Raw genomic sequence first — 21,069 nt, forward strand, 5'->3', positions numbered from 1 at the left:
TTTTGCACTATGTGGAGGGTGGACAGTGTTTTCCAGCTACCTTGGTTATTCTAAAGGTGGGTTCAAAAGCACAATGAAGCCATTCAGCACATTCAGAGTTCAAGGGCATGGGGACCCAGCATCTAGGGCCAAGCTGGTGTTGGTACCCCACAAAAGGTTCTGCGTGGGAAGGAACAGGAGTGTTGAGCCCGCTGTCCAACTCTACGTCCTTCTGCTGCGGCAACATTGGGCTCGTGGAGGTCAACAGACTTTGCATCCCTGAGGTGTCAGTCTTCTCGCCAGTCAAGGGCGGACACTGACATCTTGCATCTTGAGCGCAGTCACCCCAAGCCGCCCATCCCGACGGCCAGGAGGTGCAGCAGCGGCTCGAACCGCCGCGCGGGAGCCGCCCGCGGGGGCACGGCACAGTGGGCGGGGCGAGGCCAGGAGCCCACGTGATTGGTGCCATGGTTCTCCTTCCCAACCAATGGGCAGCGAGCCCAGCCCGGGGCGAGGCGGACGCAGCGCCTTAAGCAGTGTGACGCGCGGCGCCGCGCCGCTTATCTCCGTGTGGTCGCGGGCGCGTGTGCTGCTCAGTCACCCGGGCGCAGTCAGGTACCGCGCGGGCGCTCGATGCGGGGCTGAGGTCGGGGCGTCCGGCCGCGAAGACGAGCGGCTCCGGGAAGGGTTGCGGGGACACGCCGGGTCCGAGCCGATGGGCAGACCCAGTGTCCGGGCGGCTCGAACCCCGGCGGCCTGGAGCTCCCCCCGGAGCGCGGCGCATCCCCGGTCCCGGGCGGCGGGCGGGCGCGGGGCCGGGCGCGAGCAGGAGGCAGGGAGCGGCTGTGGATGTGGCACCTCCGCCTGCCAGAGCGGGCGGAGCTGGCCGGCCCCTGGCTCGCGGCCAGCGGGGGCCGGGCCTCAGCCTCCCCACTCCCGAAGCGCTGAGACTCTTCCCGTAAGAGGCCCCACGCCTCTTAGGCCTCGGGGTTTTCGGGGTAGGAGGACTTGGGGGCGCCGGGCACAGCGGGTCCCCTCGGTTCCCGCGATCGGCGAGTGAGGTGCCTTCTGCATGGAGCACAGCGCAGGACAGGGTGACTTTGGTCCCCGGGCGGGGACGCTGATCGCACTATTGAGAAGGGAGCCTTCCCGGGCAGCGCCTGGGGCGCCCCGCCAACCCTCCCCATCCCCCCGTCCCCAGCCTTCCCTCCCCGTGAGCGCATCCAGGAAGGAGATGGTTGTGCAGTGACGTGCACGCTGAGTAGATGGTGCCAGGAGATTGGCACAGGACTGGGGGCACGAAGATCGCACCCTTAGGGTTCCTTTGCAGCCCTTGCTGAGCATCAGGAAATTCGAGCGCAGTGGAACGCTTGCGCCCGGTGCACCGCGTCTCCTCCCCTCCCCTTGTCGCCCGGATCTAGCCTGGCTGTGCAGCTTTTCCTTTTGGATAAATGAAATGGGGGAAAGAGTGACTTTGGGATGAAGTCTCCGATTTCTCCGTTCTGAATCTCTCCTTCGGGATTTTAAATGTTTGTATGGGGATCTAGTTCTTCAGGTGAACCTGGAACCGGTCTCTAGACTCTAATCCAAAGTCTTTATCTGCGTGAAGTAAGCAGTGTAAGTTTTGTATTTTTTTGTATTAAAAAAGTCTTTTTAATAAAACGGTCTCACTATGTAGCTCAGCCATCCTCCTGCCTTCTGAGTGCTGGGATTACAGAGGCCTGCATCACCAAGTGCAGCTGTAAAATTCTTTTAAAAAGGACTTTTTTTTGCCCTCTTCAAAGAAGCTACCTTATATATTTTTACTTCACATTCTGCCTTTACTACAGGTATTTGTGTGGATATTTTATGTCCTTTACTGAGTTCTTGAGGCTGGGCCAAATCCCATACATCTTAAAATAGTAATGAATGGGCAGAATTTTGGAGGTGTGTGGAGGGTGTGGTGTAATTGACCCAGTCATTTTTCAGTAGTAGTTCTTTAGTTTGCCAGTGACGCACTTGAGTTGAAGTTTAGCCTGAATGTTGATTGTGTAAAAAAGGTTTTGCTGGCAGAACTTAAAAAAAAAAAAACAAAAAAAAAAAGCCCTTGTATTTGTTGCCTCAAGAAAAGTAAATATTTGACAATAGCAAAACCAAATTTACTCCTCAAGTTGAATATTTTCAATGGCTTTTTGATGACTTTACCCTGATTATTCTTTTAGAGTGATTTAAGAAAATAACATTTAATAGTGAAGGCTGAACAAACTTCCAAATGCAGCCTTTTATTGGAGGAATTACATTGTGGGAACATTATGGTGGGTTGATAGGGAAAGAAGAGTGAGTAATGGTAGCCTGAAGGACTGTGTTAATTATGAACTGCTAAACATTGAGGGTTAGAAGTGCTTAGCTTGTTGACATCAATTTGTACTATTTCCTGGACCTGAGTATCTGTTACCTACATTACAGCAGCTTGAAACAAATTATTTTGACCTTTGCAGGCCATTAGATCTAACCTCATCCATTCTCAATGAAAAGACAAGCTTCAGATGAGGTCAGAGAGAGCTTCTCAGAATTAGCTCACTTGGTTAGGGATAGGTGACCTAATGATGTCTCTTGATAGTCTCAGTCACTTTCTGTGTTACCCTGGCTGGCTTCAGGAGCTTAGTGTTGAGGAATGACTTCAATTATTTGGCAAACAAAGAATGCCTACAGGAGGCCCCTACCTGAGCTAGGTGAATTTTAAGACATGGTTGGTGACCTTTTAAGGAGCTTGGAGTCTAACAGCGGGGGACAGTCATGAAAAGTGTACTGAAGTATTTGGACCTGTGACAAAAGTCTGGAAAGTTCTGGGAATCTTCAGGAGGGACTTATGTGGTAAATTTGAGAGAGAGTGTGGAAAGACAGCTAATGTGTAAAGTATTTATGCTTAGAAAAAATGAAAAGTGGTTATCTCATAAGTATGGAATAGCTGCTTATTTTCTTGTCTGTTTTCTAATTTTTTTGAAGAAAACAATGGAAAGAAAAAAATGAATTACAAAAAGAAACCTATGGCACTGTTGAGGTTTTTTTTTTTTTTTGGTAGAAATTGGCTAGTTCCTTTGTGAATTTAAGGGAACTGTCAATGGCCACTTTGTGCTAGGGTTGGAACTTTAACATAAACTCCTTAATTCTCAGGAATGCTCTTGAATTGCTTGAACCTCATTTTACAAATAGAGGTACTGAAAGACTGACATCACCCACAAATACTCTTTAGAGTCACAGGCAGAATTTAGTTCCAATAACCAAACTCTGTGGATTTTCCACCCTACTCTTCTGGTTTTCCAAACCTGTCGAGGAGAGTAGATTATTCTCGTTGGCTATATTTAAGCTCTTAATTCTGCTGTTTATCATACAGTGCCAACCACAGCAACCTGAACATAGAAGGTTCTGTACTGGAAACGAGTTTATAAGATTCTAGTACCTTGTGACGCATGCAACTTGTGACCCATGCAACTTGTGACCCTTCCCAGTTGAATTAAATATCCACAGTTCATCTTTAAGAATTTGAGGAATGAGTATTACTGATGTTCTGAATGTTTTATCACTAAACTACAAGTTATTCTTTAATAAAACTGCCTGAACTCGGCAGATAAATGGATTTTTCATCCCATTTCACAATGAAAATGTTAAGTTTAGGTAATCTTAAGGAATCTTTACACCTGCAGGCTTTTTTGTTTTTGAGACAGCGGTTCCCTACGTGGCCTAAACTGCCCCACCTACCCTTCTCCCCAATCCCTTGAAATCTTTTATCAGCCTGCTAATTAACTTAAAACATACAGTTTTAGAGTGTTTTTAGGACTTTAAGAATACCCTTTATTTTTTTTTTTTTTGTTGAGTGTTTCTCTGCCTGCTACTAGTGAAGTCACAGAGCTAGAGCTCTTGATAGCAAAATGATCTGCAGGATAGTTTTTTAGAATTTAACCCTGTCCCTGGGAACAGATGAATTTGTGGACCTAATTATCATAATTAAGGCTGTACTTCCTAGGGGTAGTGACTTCTATTTTTCTTTTAACCACACCATTTTCTCAAAGGTTATCAAGTCTTTCTTTTGGTTTAGTTTGTTGCCTGATCTTTCTCCTCAGGCGGACACCCAATTTCATTCTTAATCTTTCTATGTGATCACAACTGTAATTCATGGTCTTTGTAGGAAAACAGTGGAAAATAAAGAATAGTCTAAAGATAGCCCCTGTAACCATGCTGTGTCTTTCCTTACATTTCTCTTACATCTTTAATATAGTTGAGCATTTTCTTTGGTGACACTGGGGCTTGATTTTTTTTTTTGAGACAGGGCTCTGTAGCCCAGGCTGGCCTACCACTTGCACTCTTCTTGCTTCAGTGCCCTGAGTGCTGGAATTATAGGCCTGAACCACTGTGTTTGACCTATAATTTTATTTTCTTCACTTAAACATATTCTAAAGTACCTTGCTATGTCATTAAAAACTTAATTTGAAAATGGCCACACGTTACTATGTACATGATTGTGTTACACCAGTGTTTTTCCACATTCCTGAGTATTTTTTACAATGAAATCTTGGGATTAAAAGTACAAACACTTCTATCTAGGCTTTTACAATGGCTGCATCACTAGTAGGCGCTGCCTGTAAGGCGTGTTGCTCTGTTTTATGGCCCATTTGCTAGGCAAGCAGTAATGTGCTTTAATTTTTAGCAGGTCAAACAGTTGATTTATTCCAAGTAGACTATAACGGACCTAAGAAAGAAATTGTAAATCAGCCTTAGACTTAGTGGTGGTATTCTGAGGGAAGTTCTGTCTAGAATTTAGATCTTTTTGTTAGTGGCCATCTTCTGTCTGATGATTCTATGTCACTTTTTTTTATTGTAAGCACATATTCCTTTGAAATAAGGTCTGGTGGAAGATTGTGCTTCTGCATACAGTTATGCATGTTATTTTAGGAGTAATTGGACCCTCGGAAGACTGTCCCTGGAGCTCATGTTACAAATCTGCCTTCTAGTCTGAGCTGAGGGAAGAGTTGGTGAGGCTTTGGCAAACCATAGTGCTGCATTTTGCTTAGTAATCAAAAATTCCTGATTTATGGGATTTACTGGGTAGTTGCAAGTCGAAAGGGAAGTAAGCCAAGCTCCAAGCGCTGTGATTTGCTAATTTGGCAGCTCAGGTCAAGAATGCTAAGGCTGTGCGTGATTTGACTTGTCACTGATAGAGTTCTGTTGAAACATGAATAAATCAGTGTGTTCAAAAATAAACATGGTAAGCCTGCAAAAGTCACGGATTTAGTACAGCAGTTTTGACCAATTGTGACCAATAGCAAAAGGGTTTTCAAAAACAATTTTAAACTCCCACACACGCATTTCGTAACTCAGTGGATGAGGTGAAACCAGCAGTCCTCAGTTATCATCAGTTGGGTTTAAATACTGTGTGATTCGCTGAGCGTTCCCTGCCCTTCATCTTGTAAAAATCTGCCTCCTAAAAAAGCAGATGGTGCCCCAAAAGCAAGGTAAAAGGAATGATGATTCTCCCAAGCCAAAAAGGGCACAAAAGTGCTTAATGTAAATGATAAGGTGAAAATTTGAGACTTATTGAAAGGTGGCATGTCTTTAGCAGAAGTTGCGTGGTGTTTTGGAAACACTGAATCAAGTGTCCGAAGTCCAGCCCTGAACTCTGTGTCCTGTTCACGCTCGGGTTTTCCTCTACAGTGGTCTCCTTGGAGCCGTACACCAATGTGTGCCAAGGGTCTGCTGCACTTACGGATTTATCAGTATGCCTAGTTTTGTGTAACTTTCCCCCAATCTTCAATTTATCTTAAAATGTTTCTCCTGACAGAATGATCTCTGTGCATGTCTTGCATTTCCTTTTTGTTCTTGTTTCTTCTGTAACTTAGTTTTTACTTCATGGCTTATCATGATGCTGAATGGTAAACTGGTTCGTTTAACACCAAGGTGGCTGAAACAGTGATGGGGGCTGGTGGGGGCTAGAGAGAGTAGTCTGACCCTGAAATACTTAAATCCTTGTGAGTAAGTGCCAGTGGGCTTAGGATGCTCAGGTTTTAATACTGAAATTTGTACAATGAACTAACTGTAGCTAAGGTCCTAATTACCTTTTTCTCCTTCAGACAGTTGCTTTTCTGGTACAGTTTTTTTGAGGTGGGGAGGGGGAAGTTTTATAGAAACAACCATTCTAGCAGAATATATCTAATTTTTATACAATTTTTTTTTTTTTTTTAGTGGGACTTGTGTTTGAACTCAGGGCTTCACACTTGCAAAGCAGGTGTTTTACTGCTTGAGCCACTCCTTCATTCCATTTTGTTTTGCTTATTTTGGAGTTTGGGTCTGGAACTTTTTGTCCTGGCTGGCCTCCAACTGAGAGCCTCCTGATCTTAATCCTCTCAGGTATCTACAGTTACAGTTGTGAACCACTGATGCCTGGCTTCATCTTTTATATTTGTATAATTTTTTTGAGCTTTTTATAAAAGCTGTTTAAGATTCTTTCAAATTACAAAATATTTTTCCCTAGTCTTTGCCTTTCACCTTTGTTTATGGTGAATTTGGCCTATAGAAGTTTTAGATATTTGTGGCTGGTTGATAGATTTTACTTTTGTAGTTTGGGGGGATGGGAAGAGCTTAATACCAAAGACAAAGTCATTTTTCTGTCAATGTCTGTTTTTTTTTCTTTTGGGATGATCCCTATTATCCTTGTAAAAACCAATTTTTTTTCTGAATTGCTTCACTCTTCACACAAAAATAGTCAAAATGCAAAATAGAAGGGGTGTATGTGTGTGTGGTTGCACAGGCTTATAGACCCAGCTATTCAAAGGCTGAGGCTAGAGGTTCATTTGAGCCCATTAGTTGGAAACCAGTCTGGGCAACATAGTGATTGACCCCATCTCAAAAAAAAAGATCTCAATCCCTGCCTCCTACCCATGAGTACCCCAGCACCCTTCTCTGGCTTGGTCGCCCTGCCTCTGATCTCTGCCTTACAGTAGACACTGCCTGCGAGGACCTCCCCTGATATCCTGGCTGTGGTAGATGCTCAGGATGCTTAACTTGCAACGTGTTTTGGCCCTGAATGTTCTTACTCTTTACGCCTTCTCTTTTCTTCAGACAGGTCTGTGGTGTTTCTCCTTGAAGGACACACAATGCTCTCCAAACTAGCACGTTTGCAGACTGTTGCTGTGCTTCGTCGAGGAGTTCATTCCTCAGTGGCTTCCGCCACATCCGTTGCAGCTAAAAAGACAGTCCAAGGCCCTCCATCCTCTGAATACATTTTTGAACGGGAATCTAAATATGGTGCGCACAATTACCATCCTTTACCTGTGGCCCTGGAGAGAGGAAAAGGTATGTTTTGAATTAATCCACACCTATCCCCCTTTTACTTAAAATGTTTTCTAAAGCTAGTTGCTTTTCTGTTTTTCTCAGCATCCATTTTCCCAGATGTGCCTAATGTCTTTGCAGACAGGGCTCATTCTGCCTTACTGATTGTTGAGGGCATCCGCCTCAGGAGCTACTGGGCTCCTGATGATCAGTTAGTCTTTGTCATGGTGGGCCTCATCAAGAACTATGGAAAGTACTGTAATATTGCTGTCATTTTTTTTCTGTTAGCCTTTATTTGGCATAATTTTAGATAAAAAAAAAGTTGTGCTGGGGGTGATGGCTCATGCTTATAATATCACCTGTTTGGGAGGTGCTGATAGGAGAATTAACAGCTTGAGGCCACAGCCTGGGCAAAAAGTTAGTGAGATCCTGTCTCAAAGAATGGCTGTCATCGAGCTACACAGGAGGCAAAGGTAGCAGGATCTCTCTGTTTGAGACTGGCCCCAGCTAAAAAGTTTAAGACCTTATCTGAAAAATAAAGCAGAAAGGGCTGGGGAAGTGGCTCAAGTGGTAGAGCACCTGCCTAGCAAGTGCAAGGCCCTGAGTTCGAACACCAATACTACAAAAAAGAAAAAAAAATTTCCTTCCCTCTCTCCCTCCCTTCCTCCCTTCCTCTTCCTCCTACTTTTTTCTTACTCTGCTTAGCTTAAATAGTTGAGGAGCTGCCAGAGTTTTTCATAGCAGCTATACTACTTTACACTTCTGCTAGCAATGTGTAAGAGCTTCAGATAATTTACATCTGCCCAAATGTGTTGTCCTTTTTCAAAACTATAAACATGCCAGTGAGTATGAAATGGTGTCTCATTGTACTTCTGATTGGCATACCTCTAATGACTGGTGGTGCACAACATCTTTTCATGTGTGTGTCAGCTGTTTGTATGTCTGAAGAAATACCAAGTTATTTTCCCATTTAAAATTTCTTTTGTCTTAGTGTTTTTTATTGTCTTTTTTTTTGTCTTATTGAGATCCTTAATTGGATACATGATTTGCAAATATCCCTATCTGTGGGCTATTTTAAATATACATATTATACACATAAATACTTATATATATATTTTACATATATATATATGTATATTTTTTGGTGGTACTGGGGTTTGAACTCAGGCCTCACGCTTGCTAGGCAGAAGCTCTACCACTTGAGCCACTCTGCCACCCTTTTATGTGAAGGATTTTTTTGAGATAGTGTCTGGCAAACTATTTGCCTGGGCTGGCTTTGAACCACAATTCTCCTGATCTCTGCCTCCTGAGTACCTAGGATTACAGGCTTGAGCCACTGGTGCCTGTCTTAAAAATATTTTTTATTGGCATATATTAAATTGTATATAAGAAGAGTTTTCACCATGACATTTCCGTTCATGCATATAATGCACTTTGATCATCTCTATCCTCTGGTAGTCTTTCTTCCCCGGGTCCTTTTCCTTTCCATCTTCCTAGTAGTCCCCCTTTTCCTTCATGGCCTTGGTTTTTTTGTTTTGTTTTGTTTTCCCTTCGCTTCCACAAATGACAGAAAACGTGACACTGGCTTATCTCATTTAACATGATCTCCACTTCCATCCATTTTCCACCAAATGGCATCATTTCATTGTTAATCGCTGAGTAAAATTCCACATTTTCTTTATCCAGATTTCATAATTTGGCTGTAGTGAATCGTATTACAATAAACACAGATATACAGGTGTTACTTTATTAAGCTGGGTTTGACTATTTTAGGTAGATATCCAGAAGTGGTATGACTGGATTATCTGGGAGTTCTGTTTTTAATTTTTTAGGAACCTCCATACTGATTTCCGTAGTGGCTAGACTAGTTTACATTCCCATCAGCAGTGAGTAAGTGTTCCTTTTCCCTCCACATCCTTGTTAACGTTGGTTTTTATTTTCTTGAAAGCTATTCCGACTGGGGTGAGGTGGAATCTCAATGTAGCTTTGATTTCATTTCCCTGATGGTTGAGGATGTTGAATATTTTTTATGTATTTATTGGCCATTTGTACTTACTTAAAAAAAAGTTTTTTTTGGTAGAACTGGGAGGGTTTGAACTCAGGGCTTTGAGCCTGCAAAGTAGATGCTCTACTGCCATACCTCCAGTCCATTTTGCTCTGGTTATTTTGGAGATGGGGTCTCTTGAACTATTTACTCAGACTAGCCTCAAACTGCATTGTTCCTAGTCTCAGCCTCCCAAATAACTAGAATTATAGGCATGAGCCACCAGTGCCCAGCTGTACTACTTCATTAGGACAGTGTTCATTTGGGGCTGGCAGAGTGGCTCAAGTGGTAAGAGTGCCTGCCTAGCAAGTGTGAGACCCTGAGTTCAAAACCCCAGTGTTGCTGAAAAAAAACAAGAAAAAAAAACGCAGTCTAATATTTAGAGCTGGAGGTGTCGCTCAAGCGGTGGAATGCCTACTTCACAAGTGTGTGAAACCCTAAGTTCAAATCCCAGTCTCACTAAAAGAAGGGGGGGGGGTGCGCGTTCATTTGTCCATTTGTTAATTAGATCATTTGTTTAATTTTTTGAGTTGTTTACATATTCTGAATATTAATTCCCTGTCAGATGAATGTGGGCTCTTATTGTCTACTTTTCATGATTTTCATCTGTTAATGTGTAACTTCTGCTTTTTTGGCAGTACTAGGGTTTGAACTCAAGACCTTGCACTTGCTAGGCAGGCACTGTACCACTTGAGTTACACCCCCAGCCCTCTTTTCTGCTTTTAAATTCTAAATAAATGTTAAAATTAGGTGAAGGTATTACTGTAGACTTTACACATTTTTCATGCTGTTCTTATTAAATATATATTTTGAGGCTAAACAGACAGAATATATCCTTAGTAATGTCTTATAGACCAAAGATTTTATGCTAGAGCTGAAACAAGCCTTAACTATAAAACTGAACGGGGTTTTATATGTAGGCATTCAGAGGCTTGCTAGCAGTCTTCATCTTTGGACTTTATTTCGTACAGTAATTTTCCTTCCCTATGTTATTTTAGGTATTTATGTTTGGGATGTAGAAGGCAGAAAATATTTTGACTTCCTGAGTGCTTACAGTGCTGTCAACCAGGGGCACTGTCACCCCAAGATTGTGAGTGCCCTGAAGAGTCAGGCAGACAAATTGACCTTAACGTCTCGTGCTTTCTATAATGACGTCCTTGGGGAATATGAGGAGTACGTCACTAAACTTTTGAACTACCATAAAGTTCTGCCTATGAATACAGGTAAAGCATTTTCTTTTTTGTTAAATACTCAAGAGAATAATCTCATTTTCTGATAATTTGAGACATTGAAATCTGAACATTTTTACCTCATAGGAGTAGAAGCTGGAGAGACTGCCTGTAAACTCGCTCGTCGGTGGGGCTACACTGTGAAGGGCATTCAGAAATACAAAGCAAAGATTGTTTTTGCAGGTATGCGAAATTAAATATTAACTGCTACAATTTAAAATGTACACTATTATTTACCTCTTTAGTTTACTAGGGAAATATTTCTAACATGTTTTCCTGCTACATGATATGTTATTTTTTGGGGCGGGGGGAGGTGGGGAGAGAAAAAACTTGAGGGATTCCTCTTCTTGGATTTATTTCTAACTTCTTTATATATAAGCCCTATCTTCTTTTTTTAGCGGTGCTGGGAATTAAAACAAGAGTCTTGCACATGCTAGGCAAGTGCTCTGCTACTGAGCTACCTCCCTAGCCAATATTTGAGTCTTAATATTGAACGTGCCCTTACACTATGTTCTTATAAGCTCTTCGGAAAAGTGACCTGAAGTTGTCCTTGTTACACTGCTGGGAATGGTCTAGAGGAGAAACTTGAATTTTGATTAGAGAGACCAACAACTAATTGGGAATCTTTATATGACATTCAAATAATAAGTTCTAAAAACCAAAGCATGTATTGATTTATCACTGTACATGGTCAAAATTCATTTTTTTGATAATTAAGATCATTAAGTATTTTGCTTTGTGAATACATAGAATTAAATTGTAATCTTCATAACAGTAGAACCCAGAGTTCAGTTGATGGCCAGAGGCAACTGGTATTTGAGGTGACAGATTAGTATTTCCAAAGAAGAAATCTTTGTACAACTCTGCAACATGCCATTTTACTATCTTGTGCCTTAGCTTAGTTGTAGGACAATGTAATAGTCTCTTGCAAATAAAAATGGTATTTCTGGTGATTTTCATTCTTATAGACTGTGTCCAGTCTCTTTCATATTAGCAAAGGGTGCAAAGAGGTTTTCACCCAAGTATTGAAAGAAGCTGGTGAGTCAGTGGGGTGGAGAGACAGCGGAAGACTGTCCCAACTGTAAGTCCCTTCCACCTGCAGGTTAAGCTTCAGAGGATGAGGCATGTGAGCTAGGTAGAGGAGAGCAGATAGGTTCCTGTCTCTTCAGTATGTTTTCCTAAACACGCCTCGTCAAAATCAATATGCTGCTGTTTGTGAATGAGTATAAGATAGCGTTAGTCTTGAGAGATGCAGATGAGAGGCTTTTTCAAGAGTAGTGCTTAGAGATGCCAAAAGCTAACACATAATAATCCAGTACTGAGTTAATTGAGCTGCTGCTGGCAGAGGTGGTGGGAAGATTAAAAAAAAAGCATCCTTACTATAGGCAAACCCCCAGCATCTCTACTATTCTTCATTGTTCCTTTCCCTCTCAAATTTAACCCCATCTGGAATTGCCTAGTTCATTTGCTTTGCTGGTTTATGTTATGGTATTTGTTTCCTACTAGAGAAAAGCTCTAAGGGCAGACAGCTTGCCAGGCTGCCATCTCCTGTTCCGAGAAGAGTACCTGTTACACTTCTAGTAGGTCCCAAGTCACACTAATGAGTAAAAGAAGAAAGGCAGGTGTCTGTCATTTAGCATTGCACAGGATTATAATACCTAGTCAGGCACAGTGGAAAATGTTTGGACTACCTGGGAATCTTTGCTGTAAATGAAATTGAAAATACATTCTGTACAGTAGTTAGCCTAAAGTATTGGATTTCAAAAATGAAAACTGCTAATTCTCTTTGAAGAATATTTCTTTTTCATGGCACTTTATAAATGCATTTTCTCTAGCTACAAAGCATGCATTGAAGACCTCAGTTTTTAGGCTTGGGGTGATTCTAAGAAAAGTTTCTATCCTCAGGGCTCTATATAACAGCCAGGAGACTCAGTAGAGAAGTGTCTAAAATAGTAATTGCAAGGCTAGACATAGTGTCAAGTGAACCATGGTGTTTAATATCAGATTTTGTTTTAATAATTGAAAGCTCACTGGAGGTTCTCTAAAGCAAACCCTTGGTTAGGCAAACTTACCAAGGTACTTTGGGGAACGGTGCTTGTTAAATTTGGGAGTTTATTTGGAATAATGACTGCTCATTTCTCCTTTCTAGCTGGAAACTTTTGGGGTAGAACCTTGTCTGCTATCTCCAGTTCTACAGATCCAACCAGTTATGATGGCTTTGGACCCTTTATGCCAGGTTTTGAAATCATCCCATATAATGACCTGCCTGCACTTGAGGTACTTCACTGACCAGGTGGTGCTTAGTTCACGCAAATAGAGATTACTTTGAACAGTTATTTCCTTTGAATTTGTTGATATTAAAACAGGTTAATAAGGGCCAGGGATATAGCTCAGTGGTAGAGTGGTTGCTTAGCATGCTTGAGGTCCTGTGCTCAATACCCAGTACTGCAAAACAAATAAAAAAGATGTTATATGTGTCTAATGAAAATTTACTTAAGTTAGGTCAAAAATTTCAGCCTTATTCTCGGTAATGGTTAACTTGTTTCCAACACAGGGAAAACTACATTTTGTCACCTAATCCCTACCATTTTGGACTTGTGTCTTTCATAACAACTTGGGTATTACCTGTTTAATTACTTGATGCAATTCCTTTACAATTATGAAGCGGAACAGTTTCCTTTTTTTTTGTGGTGCTAGGGATGGAACCTAGGGCCTTGTGCATGCTAGGCAAATGGTCTACCACCGAGCTACATCCTCCCCAAAGTGGAGTACTTTTGTAAAAAAGTCTTAAAATGGCTTTAACAGGTCATTTACTTTAGGTTACATTTATAAGACATTTATGTGTTAGAAAAATGTAGGGCTAGTGTAATTTAAAAGTGAAGCATTTGGAGCTCCTGGGAATTGAATGTCAGTGAGAAATGTTGTATTTGTGAAGTAGAATGTAAGTTAGTACAAAATCTAATTACTTATATCTTAACAGGCAAATATGTTTAGTTTATTATTTCAGATTTCCAATTATGGTAGAAAGGAAGTCATTAAAAATTTATTCCTGTTTCTTTTGTAGCGTGCACTTCAGGATCCAAATGTTGCCGCCTTCATGGTAGAACCAATTCAGGGTGAAGCAGGTGTTGTTGTTCCGGATCCAGGGTACCTAGTGGGAGTACGAGAGCTCTGCACCAGGCACCAGGTTGTCCACTGTTTGATGAGGCCCAACTGGCTCTTGCCTGATTTCCCTTAGCCATTTCAGTTCTACTGGTAGGATAAGTGCAGAGCCAAAATCTCCTTTCCACTAGAGGGAGACTTCATTCCAAGAGCTAGGAACTTTCTAGTGCTTAGAAACCTGCACATGAAGTTAACATTCACAGTCTGGAACACAGGCCAGATGCTGGGCTATGGGCAGAGCTGTAGGCTTCCTGGCCCTAACCATGTCCCTCCTCTCTTCCCCAGAAGCCTTGTATTCTTAATCCTCCCAAACCCTGTGTTGTGTGTGTCCCTGGCTCTAAGTGTTATGATCTCTCTTCCACTTTTCCTACCAATGCTAATATAGTGTATTTTGTTTGCTATTGACATTCCAGAAAGAATCTGGTAAACTTTTATGGGATAAATTAATTGATTTGTCCCAGAGTGCAGCTTTAGGCAGAAAAGCCCTGTAACCCACATGTCTGCATAAGTGCTGCTTCATTATGCAGAGCAGTGCCAAATGGGCCCCTGGGAGGTGGTAGCCTGACAGAGGAAACAGTTGGTGTGTCACAGGACACCCTTGAAAGTGTGCGAGTAATTAAAATGTTTTCATAGACTAGAGGGCATGTCATTGTTACACATTTGTGGGGCGAGGGAAGTGAAATGATGGTCCTTATTTTCCCTGTGGAAATGCAAATGATAATTAATGTTGAAGTGTTGTTTTCCAATAGGTCCTGTTTATTGCTGATGAAATACAGACAGGATTGGCCAGAACCGGTAGATGGCTGGCTGTTGATCATGAAAACGTCAGACCTGACATAGTTCTTCTTGGGAAGGCCCTTTCGGGTGGCTTATACCCTGTAAGTCTAGCCTGTCTTTCTGTTCCTTCTTTCCTGAAATATACCTCTAAAATACTTATATATCCACTGATAGTGACAATCATGCCTCTCAGATGGTTTTATTTTACCAAGTGGGCTGTCAATCACCTGGAATATTTGCAGTAAAAACATTTTAGGGTTCCCTGGTTGATACAGATAGTGAATCTTGATGAATGAATGGAGTGTATGGAATTTGATTTAAATGGGAGCATTTTATATTAAAATTCCTCTTGTTCAGAAACATGGCATTACCAACTGGTTAAAATCCTGACTGATGAATACAGAGGTTGAAAATTTTAATGTTCTGTTGTTTTTTTTCTTGGGTTTGCTATGCAAAGCCACTAACTAGTGTTGGACTAAAGGGCTCTGAAGGGCAGATGTTTTCTGCTGTCTTGCTAAAGAGAATGTGCAACTTTGTTTTCTAAACAGACAAAGGATTTTATCTTGAAATTGGAAAAGATTGTAAATTATATCACTGCAGAAATGATTTTTATTTTTTAGGTCCAAAATTATATTATTCTGTACCATTGAAGTATTACCTAATGTGTTTGTGACACGCTAGGTATTTCTCGGGTTTTTACTGGTAGTTAGGGTGACAGATATAAACTCTTGTTGAAGTTTTATGTAAATTTAATATCAGCTTCATACACTATTTGTGTTCTGCTGTGCTAAGAATAAGAATACTTAGAGAAAACACATGAAGCATTTGCTGTCTTTCAGGTGTCCGCAGTGTTGTGTGATGATGAAATAATGCTGACCATTAAACCTGGGGAACATGGGTCAACATATGGTGGCAATCCACTGGGCTGCCGAGTGGCCATAGCAGCCCTTGAGGTGAAAACTGATAGAGCCAAACAGTATTTACTTCTTTAAGTGGTTTGAGATGTTTCCTAATTTGGGCCCAAGGTGTAATGTGAAATTCTGTAAGCTTGCCAAGTGTTAGAGACCATGAAGTACAAAGGAAAGATTTTGTGAGCAAGGCATTCTCAAAAAAGAAGTTAACCTGCTGCGTCAACCTGTAGACTGGGTTTCCTGAGTTTGCTGTCACCTGGGGCTTAGGCCCCTGAGGCCCTGGCTGGCCCTGATAGAAATCTCACACTGTAACCTACCTACCAGGCCTCTTTGCCTTAGCAAAGAAGTGATTCCTCCCTTCCTTCTTTCCTTCCTTCCTCCCTTTTCTTTTATTTCTTTCTCTCTTTTTTTTTTGGATTTTGAGAGCTGGAGGTCTAGCTCAGTGTTGGAGTATGCTTAGCATGCCTGGGTTTGATTCCCTGTTACTACATAAAAATAAAAATAAAGCTGGGTGTAGTGGTGCACACACTTGGGAGGCTAAGGCAAGAGGATACCAAGTTTGAGACCAGCTTGGGCTACATAGTGAGAATTTGTCTCAAAAAAAAAAAAAAAAAAGTAAAAATAAGAAAAAAGAGATAAATGTAGATTTTAAATACTTTCAGACTTAAGGCATAAACTTGTTATATAATCTCTAAGGATAGACTTTTTAGGGGAAAAAGATTCTATTGTAGTTTAAAAGTTGGATCATATTTATTTAGTTCATTGATGTATTCAAATGACAGCATATCATAAGTTGCATTAAATAAATTGTAATCCTTATTTTGCCATGAAGACAGATTGCCAATAGATCTGTGACTAAAGCAAGGCTCTGAGATGGTGTCTATTTAATTAAAAACATAGGCCTTAAAAAATAAGTGAAAGTTAAATTTCTTGGGTATTTATGTAATCGTGTTTTTCCTTTGTGTGTATTCCCTCTTAGGAACAACCAGTGAAGTGTAGTCTTAACACTTGTGTTAACTTTTTTTTAAACATAGGTTTTGGAAGAGGAGAACCTTGCTGTGAATGCAGACAAAATGGGGACTATCTTGAGAAATGAACTCAAGAAACTGCCCTCTGATGTTGTAACTGCTGTCAGAGGAAAAGGATTGTTAAATGCCATTGTTATTAGAGAAACCAAAGGTATGTGGATAGCACATTTTAGTTGACAGCTAGTGTTTGAAGGAAATAATTGGTTTGGTGCTGGGGATTGCTCTGCTTGCAACCATTAATAACTTATTGACCAAGTCTTTTAGAGTATCTGATTTACATTAATCACATTGACAGTATAGCTCTTTCTTGCAGGAAGGCACATTTAGCTCATTTGGCCTGGTTTTGTTTCTCGGAGACATTTTCTCTGCCTTCGTTAGTCCTGCAGTGCTTGGAGATTCTGATTAGTTTCTGTTAGTCTGGACAGAACACTGTCCTTGGGAGTTTCCTCTTTTGCTGGTTCTTTCCTCACTTAAATGCTTTGTGCATCAGCAGAAGTTGTAGGAGCAGTAGTAATAATAGGAATGATTATGATGATGTTGATAATAAAAGTAATAGTAGCTGTCACTTAATCTGTCACTTAATGGAGGCTTGATGTTTCTCATGGGTCATTTATCACCCTCAAGGGCTCCTTGCTGGATTTTTTTTTTTGTGATAACCCTTCCTTTAAAAGCAGTGGTTCCAGCAGTGGCTGTACTTTGTAATCACTGGGGGAGCCTTTTAAAAAGAATCATAGCTTGGCCTTATCCCAGAGATTCCTATTTGATGGGTCTGGGTGAGCCCAGAGAGTGGTGACAGTGGCTCCGTCAGTGATTGTGCCATGCAGCCTGGGTTGAGAACCACTGCTGTGAGTGATGAAAAGTCTAGTTCCTCACATTCAGAGAGCACATCCATTTTTATAAGGTGTAGCTTTCACTGGGCTTGATTATTGTTTATTCTGTTTCAGTTAATTTTCTGTATCATACCCAAGTTTCCACACTTTACCTCTTGTGACAGGTCACAGTCAAAATGCAGATGCACTAGAAAAATACTGTATACAATTACCTTCAGTCTCTGTGTATAGCATGTATATGAACAGGTGAATTTTGTGTTTAAATATAAGTCTTCTTCCCAAGATACCTCATCTTCCTTATGTATATGCAAGTATTGCTTAATCCGAAACACTTCGGATCCTAAGAATTTCAGATAAGGGTTACTCAGCCTACTGGTAACACAGCAGCCATAGCAACCTGTTTTTGCTTACTGTCTTTTTTGTTTATGAAAAACCAACAAAAAACATGATATGTCTAAACATGCCATTTGAACCTAGTTCTGTGAGTGCTGAAAAGTCAGGAGTAACTTAACGTTTTAAGAATTACAGCAAGGCTAGCTCTGGCCTGAGAGTGTCCTTTCTTGAGCAGGTCCTGGAGATTCTCATTTGTGAGGCTGCTCTTTGCCCATGCATATGACAGAGGGATGTCAAACATGAATCTCTGATGAGCACATATGTGTGACTATTTTTCTGTAGATTATGATGCTTGGAAGGTGTGTCTGCGACTTCGAGACAACGGGCTTCTGGCTAAGCCAACCCATGGCGACATCATCAGGTTTGCACCTCCACTTGTGATCAATGAGGATGAGATCCGGGAGGCAGTGGAGATCATTAACAAGACTGTCCTGTCTTTCTGAGGGTAGGAGCTGTTCAGTGGCCCCAAGAAGCTGGCTGGAGCCAGGGGTCTTGTAAAGCTTTGCTCTTATTGCAGGCACATTCCACTCCCATATGTCTTCAAAAACATTTTTTTTAATACGTATTTTTTTCAGTTGGTACATGACAGAGTGTGACATTTGTGAACCAGCAGTTGACTGTGTAACATAACCAAGGGAATGAATGGCATCTGTTATTTGTTAAGTGTTACTGACTGCATGTGTACTCGCTAAGGTGAAATACATCCATTTGTGTATGAACAGCCTTCAAATCAAGTCTTTCAGTATAATTTACTTTTTTTTAAAAATAATTTTCTTATATAAATGTTTTGTATTTGAAATGGTTATCTCTCATATATTACATAAAAGACTTTCTTCATCTTATAAAATTGAATCATTGTAATCATTGAATTTTAGGGTGATTAATGGTCAAGCATATACAGAATCCTAATTCTAAAGAGTGAACTTTATATTGGTCAACACCAGAGTGTGTTCTATGAGTGTCATTGTTTTGAATGAAGAATTCATTCCTAAATTATGTTTTGAGTGCTCGATTATAGTTTGTAAAAACAAAAAAGTGTATTTTCAATATTTCTTTAAATTTAAAATAAAGCTTATTTAAAAGTGTGTTTTGTGATCAGTGAGCTATTATAGCAGTCATTCCAGGTACCCAGTGTTGGGGTGCTTTCTGAGAATGTTCTTACCTTGCTTTTATTTCTGTGTTTCTCTAAGAGCATTTCTGCTTCCTTTGATGATCTAGGGAAAATAGGAAATACTGAAAAAGATCTAGAAGACAGTCTAACACTTCCCTTTCAAACACTGGCTTTTTTTCTTGTGCATATTTACCATTTTACTAAAGTTATCTTTAACTGTACATGGTAGTTTGCAGCTTTTCTGTTTTTCTTTTTATCCAGAAAGAGCACTTTATATTTCCATTGGTAATTACAAGTGTATCTCATTCTCAAATGACTAGTGTTTTATGACATGTGGCTATATTATAATTTCATCTCATGTCCAGGGATAATTGGGCTTGTTTCAGGTTTTTCACTCTAAATAAACCTATGACTACTTATTGTCTTCACACAATGGTGTGGTTTTTTGTTTTTGTTTTTTATTAAAATTTGTGGACTTTCTTTTGGAGGTGAATATTTTTGTGGAGTAAATCTCTAGAAGGGGCTTGCTGTTCAATAGTGTCTCCTTGTTCTCTGACTTCCCTCAGGTTCTGTGAGGTCATTTTACAGCTCCCCAGGGGGTGTGAAGTCAAGATGGAGAACCTCTGGGCTTTGGGATCTTACTAACATGCAAATTGAGATTCTGAGTGTACCTGAGATTCTGCACTGCCCGCAGGCTTCCTGCAAGGGAGCTACATCCAGCAGTCCTCACTCTTCAGAGAAGGTCTGAAGGCCAGGTCAACTTAACAAATGGAGTTCCTGGCTAAATTCTATGAAGCCTTTAATGTCTAGTGGGAGGAAGTGGGTGGGCAAGCACAGAGTTGTGCAGAGCAGTTAGAACCTCAGAGCCGGGACGGTAATGAGGGTAATGGTCCTTGGAGTCCAGGGCTGTGTTCTAGGAGCCATGGGATTGCTGAAGGAAGGGAGGGAAGCAGGGAAGGGGTGCTGCCCCAACTACATTAACAGATCTGCCAGGTAGAGTTGAGGGTTTGTTCAGTCCACTGAAACTTCTTTCGGCCTGCCTGAGTGTGGTAGTAGGATCTGCATGAAGTAGTGAAGAGGGAGATCCTGGGGACAGGAGGTGGTTAGTGGGGATGCAGGGAAGAGCCATAAGCTTTGGAATTGGGCTTGGTGTGGACTGTCAGAGCTATGTCTTAAAAGCCAACTTTTCTGAGGAGGTGGGATATTATCCACCTTTTAGGAAATTGATGGGGATTAAAAGATTGTGTGGGTAAGGCCTCTGCATACTACTGTCAACATAATATAACTCTTTTTTGCATTAATAGGATTTTAACTCAGAGCCTCATGCTTGCTAGACAGGTGCCACACCCCAGCCCTTACAGCTGCTTTAAAGAAAATGTTTATTCTGAGCCAAATAAGAGACCTGAACCAGGAACATAGACTCATTACCCTGAGTTATGTTTCACTGTGGAAGAGATTATATGAACTTTTATAGTCAGAACAAAAGAAATCAATGTGTGTACAACATACACGGGCGGGGTTATCAGGTGTATGAGGGGTCTCCTATCGGATTCAGATGTTATCTTTATGGCATACTTAGCTTTAGGGTTGGTGGAGCCTAGAGGTATGGTAGGCTTAGCAAAACCTTTCAAGAGGTTTTTTTTCCAGTGGTGACCATGTTAGGTCAGATTCTGAGGTTGCTAATAAATGCCTATTAAGTACTAAAGAGAGTCTGAGATGACTTTGTTTACCTGCAATATTCCATCTCTAGTCAGAAAATTCTAGTCAGCCAAGGTCAGCCTGCATAGAAGTGACTTCAGAGAACTTCAGAACTCTGGCTCAGAGTTGTAGATACTGTCCCCTTGCACCACAATTGGAAGGAGGAATTGGGGAGTGAGACTTTCAGATAAAGAATCTTCTGGATAAAGGTGAATTCCAGGTAAGGAAAGATGGGAGAGAACTGACAGGCCTGGCTGTACCATGAAGGGGAGGAGCAGTCCAAAGTAGAACCCACAGAGTTTGAGATACCCAGATACACGGCCTGGGGATGTCCATTCAGAACACCACCACACTACCCCTCTCCCGCATCCATGGCTTGTTCTTTGGATTCTGACCTTCCAGGACCACCTCATCTCTATGACCTGGAATAGTTTCATTGCACGTACAAGAAAACAGGTGGGATAGGAGATCAGATTACCTAGATTAGTGAGACAGAAGGGTCCCCAGAAATTTCCATTATGACCTCACTGACCTTAAGTGGTGGAAAGAAGGAAAAGCAGGATGGACCAGAACAAGGATAGGAATGAGGACTAGGGCCTGACCAA

General features: G+C 41.2%; 1 protein-coding gene across 3 annotated transcripts; it reads left to right on the top strand.

Annotated features, from left to right (window-relative positions):
- The first annotated feature begins 478 nt into the window (after positions 1-478).
- Oat (ornithine aminotransferase) lies at positions 479-18,740 on the top strand. 3 transcript variants are annotated; one of them, XM_020157859.2, is made up of 10 exons: positions 479-594; positions 7,072-7,305; positions 10,324-10,548; positions 10,642-10,737; positions 12,704-12,831; positions 13,619-13,741; positions 14,466-14,594; positions 15,333-15,446; positions 16,439-16,583; positions 17,938-18,740. In XM_020157859.2, exons 2-10 carry the CDS (start codon positions 7,107-7,109, stop codon positions 18,096-18,098), a joined length of 1,320 nt encoding a protein of 439 aa, XP_020013448.1. In that variant the 5' UTR covers positions 479-594; positions 7,072-7,106; the 3' UTR covers positions 18,099-18,740. The 3 variants fall into 3 exon arrangements, with proteins under 3 accessions (XP_020013448.1, XP_073934227.1, XP_020013449.1); XM_074078126.1 differs by having other exon boundaries at positions 487-594; positions 7,076-7,305; XM_020157860.2 differs by lacking the exon at positions 479-594 and adding an exon at positions 1,263-1,596.
- The last annotated feature ends 2,329 nt before the right edge of the window (positions 18,741-21,069 follow it).

The sequence above is a fragment of the Castor canadensis genome, chromosome 7 (genome assembly GCF_047511655.1).
Source record: "Castor canadensis chromosome 7, mCasCan1.hap1v2, whole genome shotgun sequence".
Classification (NCBI taxonomy): Eukaryota; Metazoa; Chordata; class Mammalia; order Rodentia; family Castoridae; genus Castor; species Castor canadensis.

Bases quoted from the DNA above. Each gene is read 5' to 3' on its own strand.
- Oat (XM_020157859.2), top strand. From the start codon at position 7,107: ATGCTCTCCAAACTAGCACGTTTGCAGACTGTTGCTGTGCTTCGTCGA. The intron at 12,832-13,618 runs GTACTTCACTGA...TTTCTTTTGTAG, and splicing joins ATGACCTGCCTGCACTTGAG to CGTGCACTTCAGGATCCAAA. The intron at 13,742-14,465 runs GTTGTCCACTGT...GTTTTCCAATAG, and splicing joins AGCTCTGCACCAGGCACCAG to GTCCTGTTTATTGCTGATGA.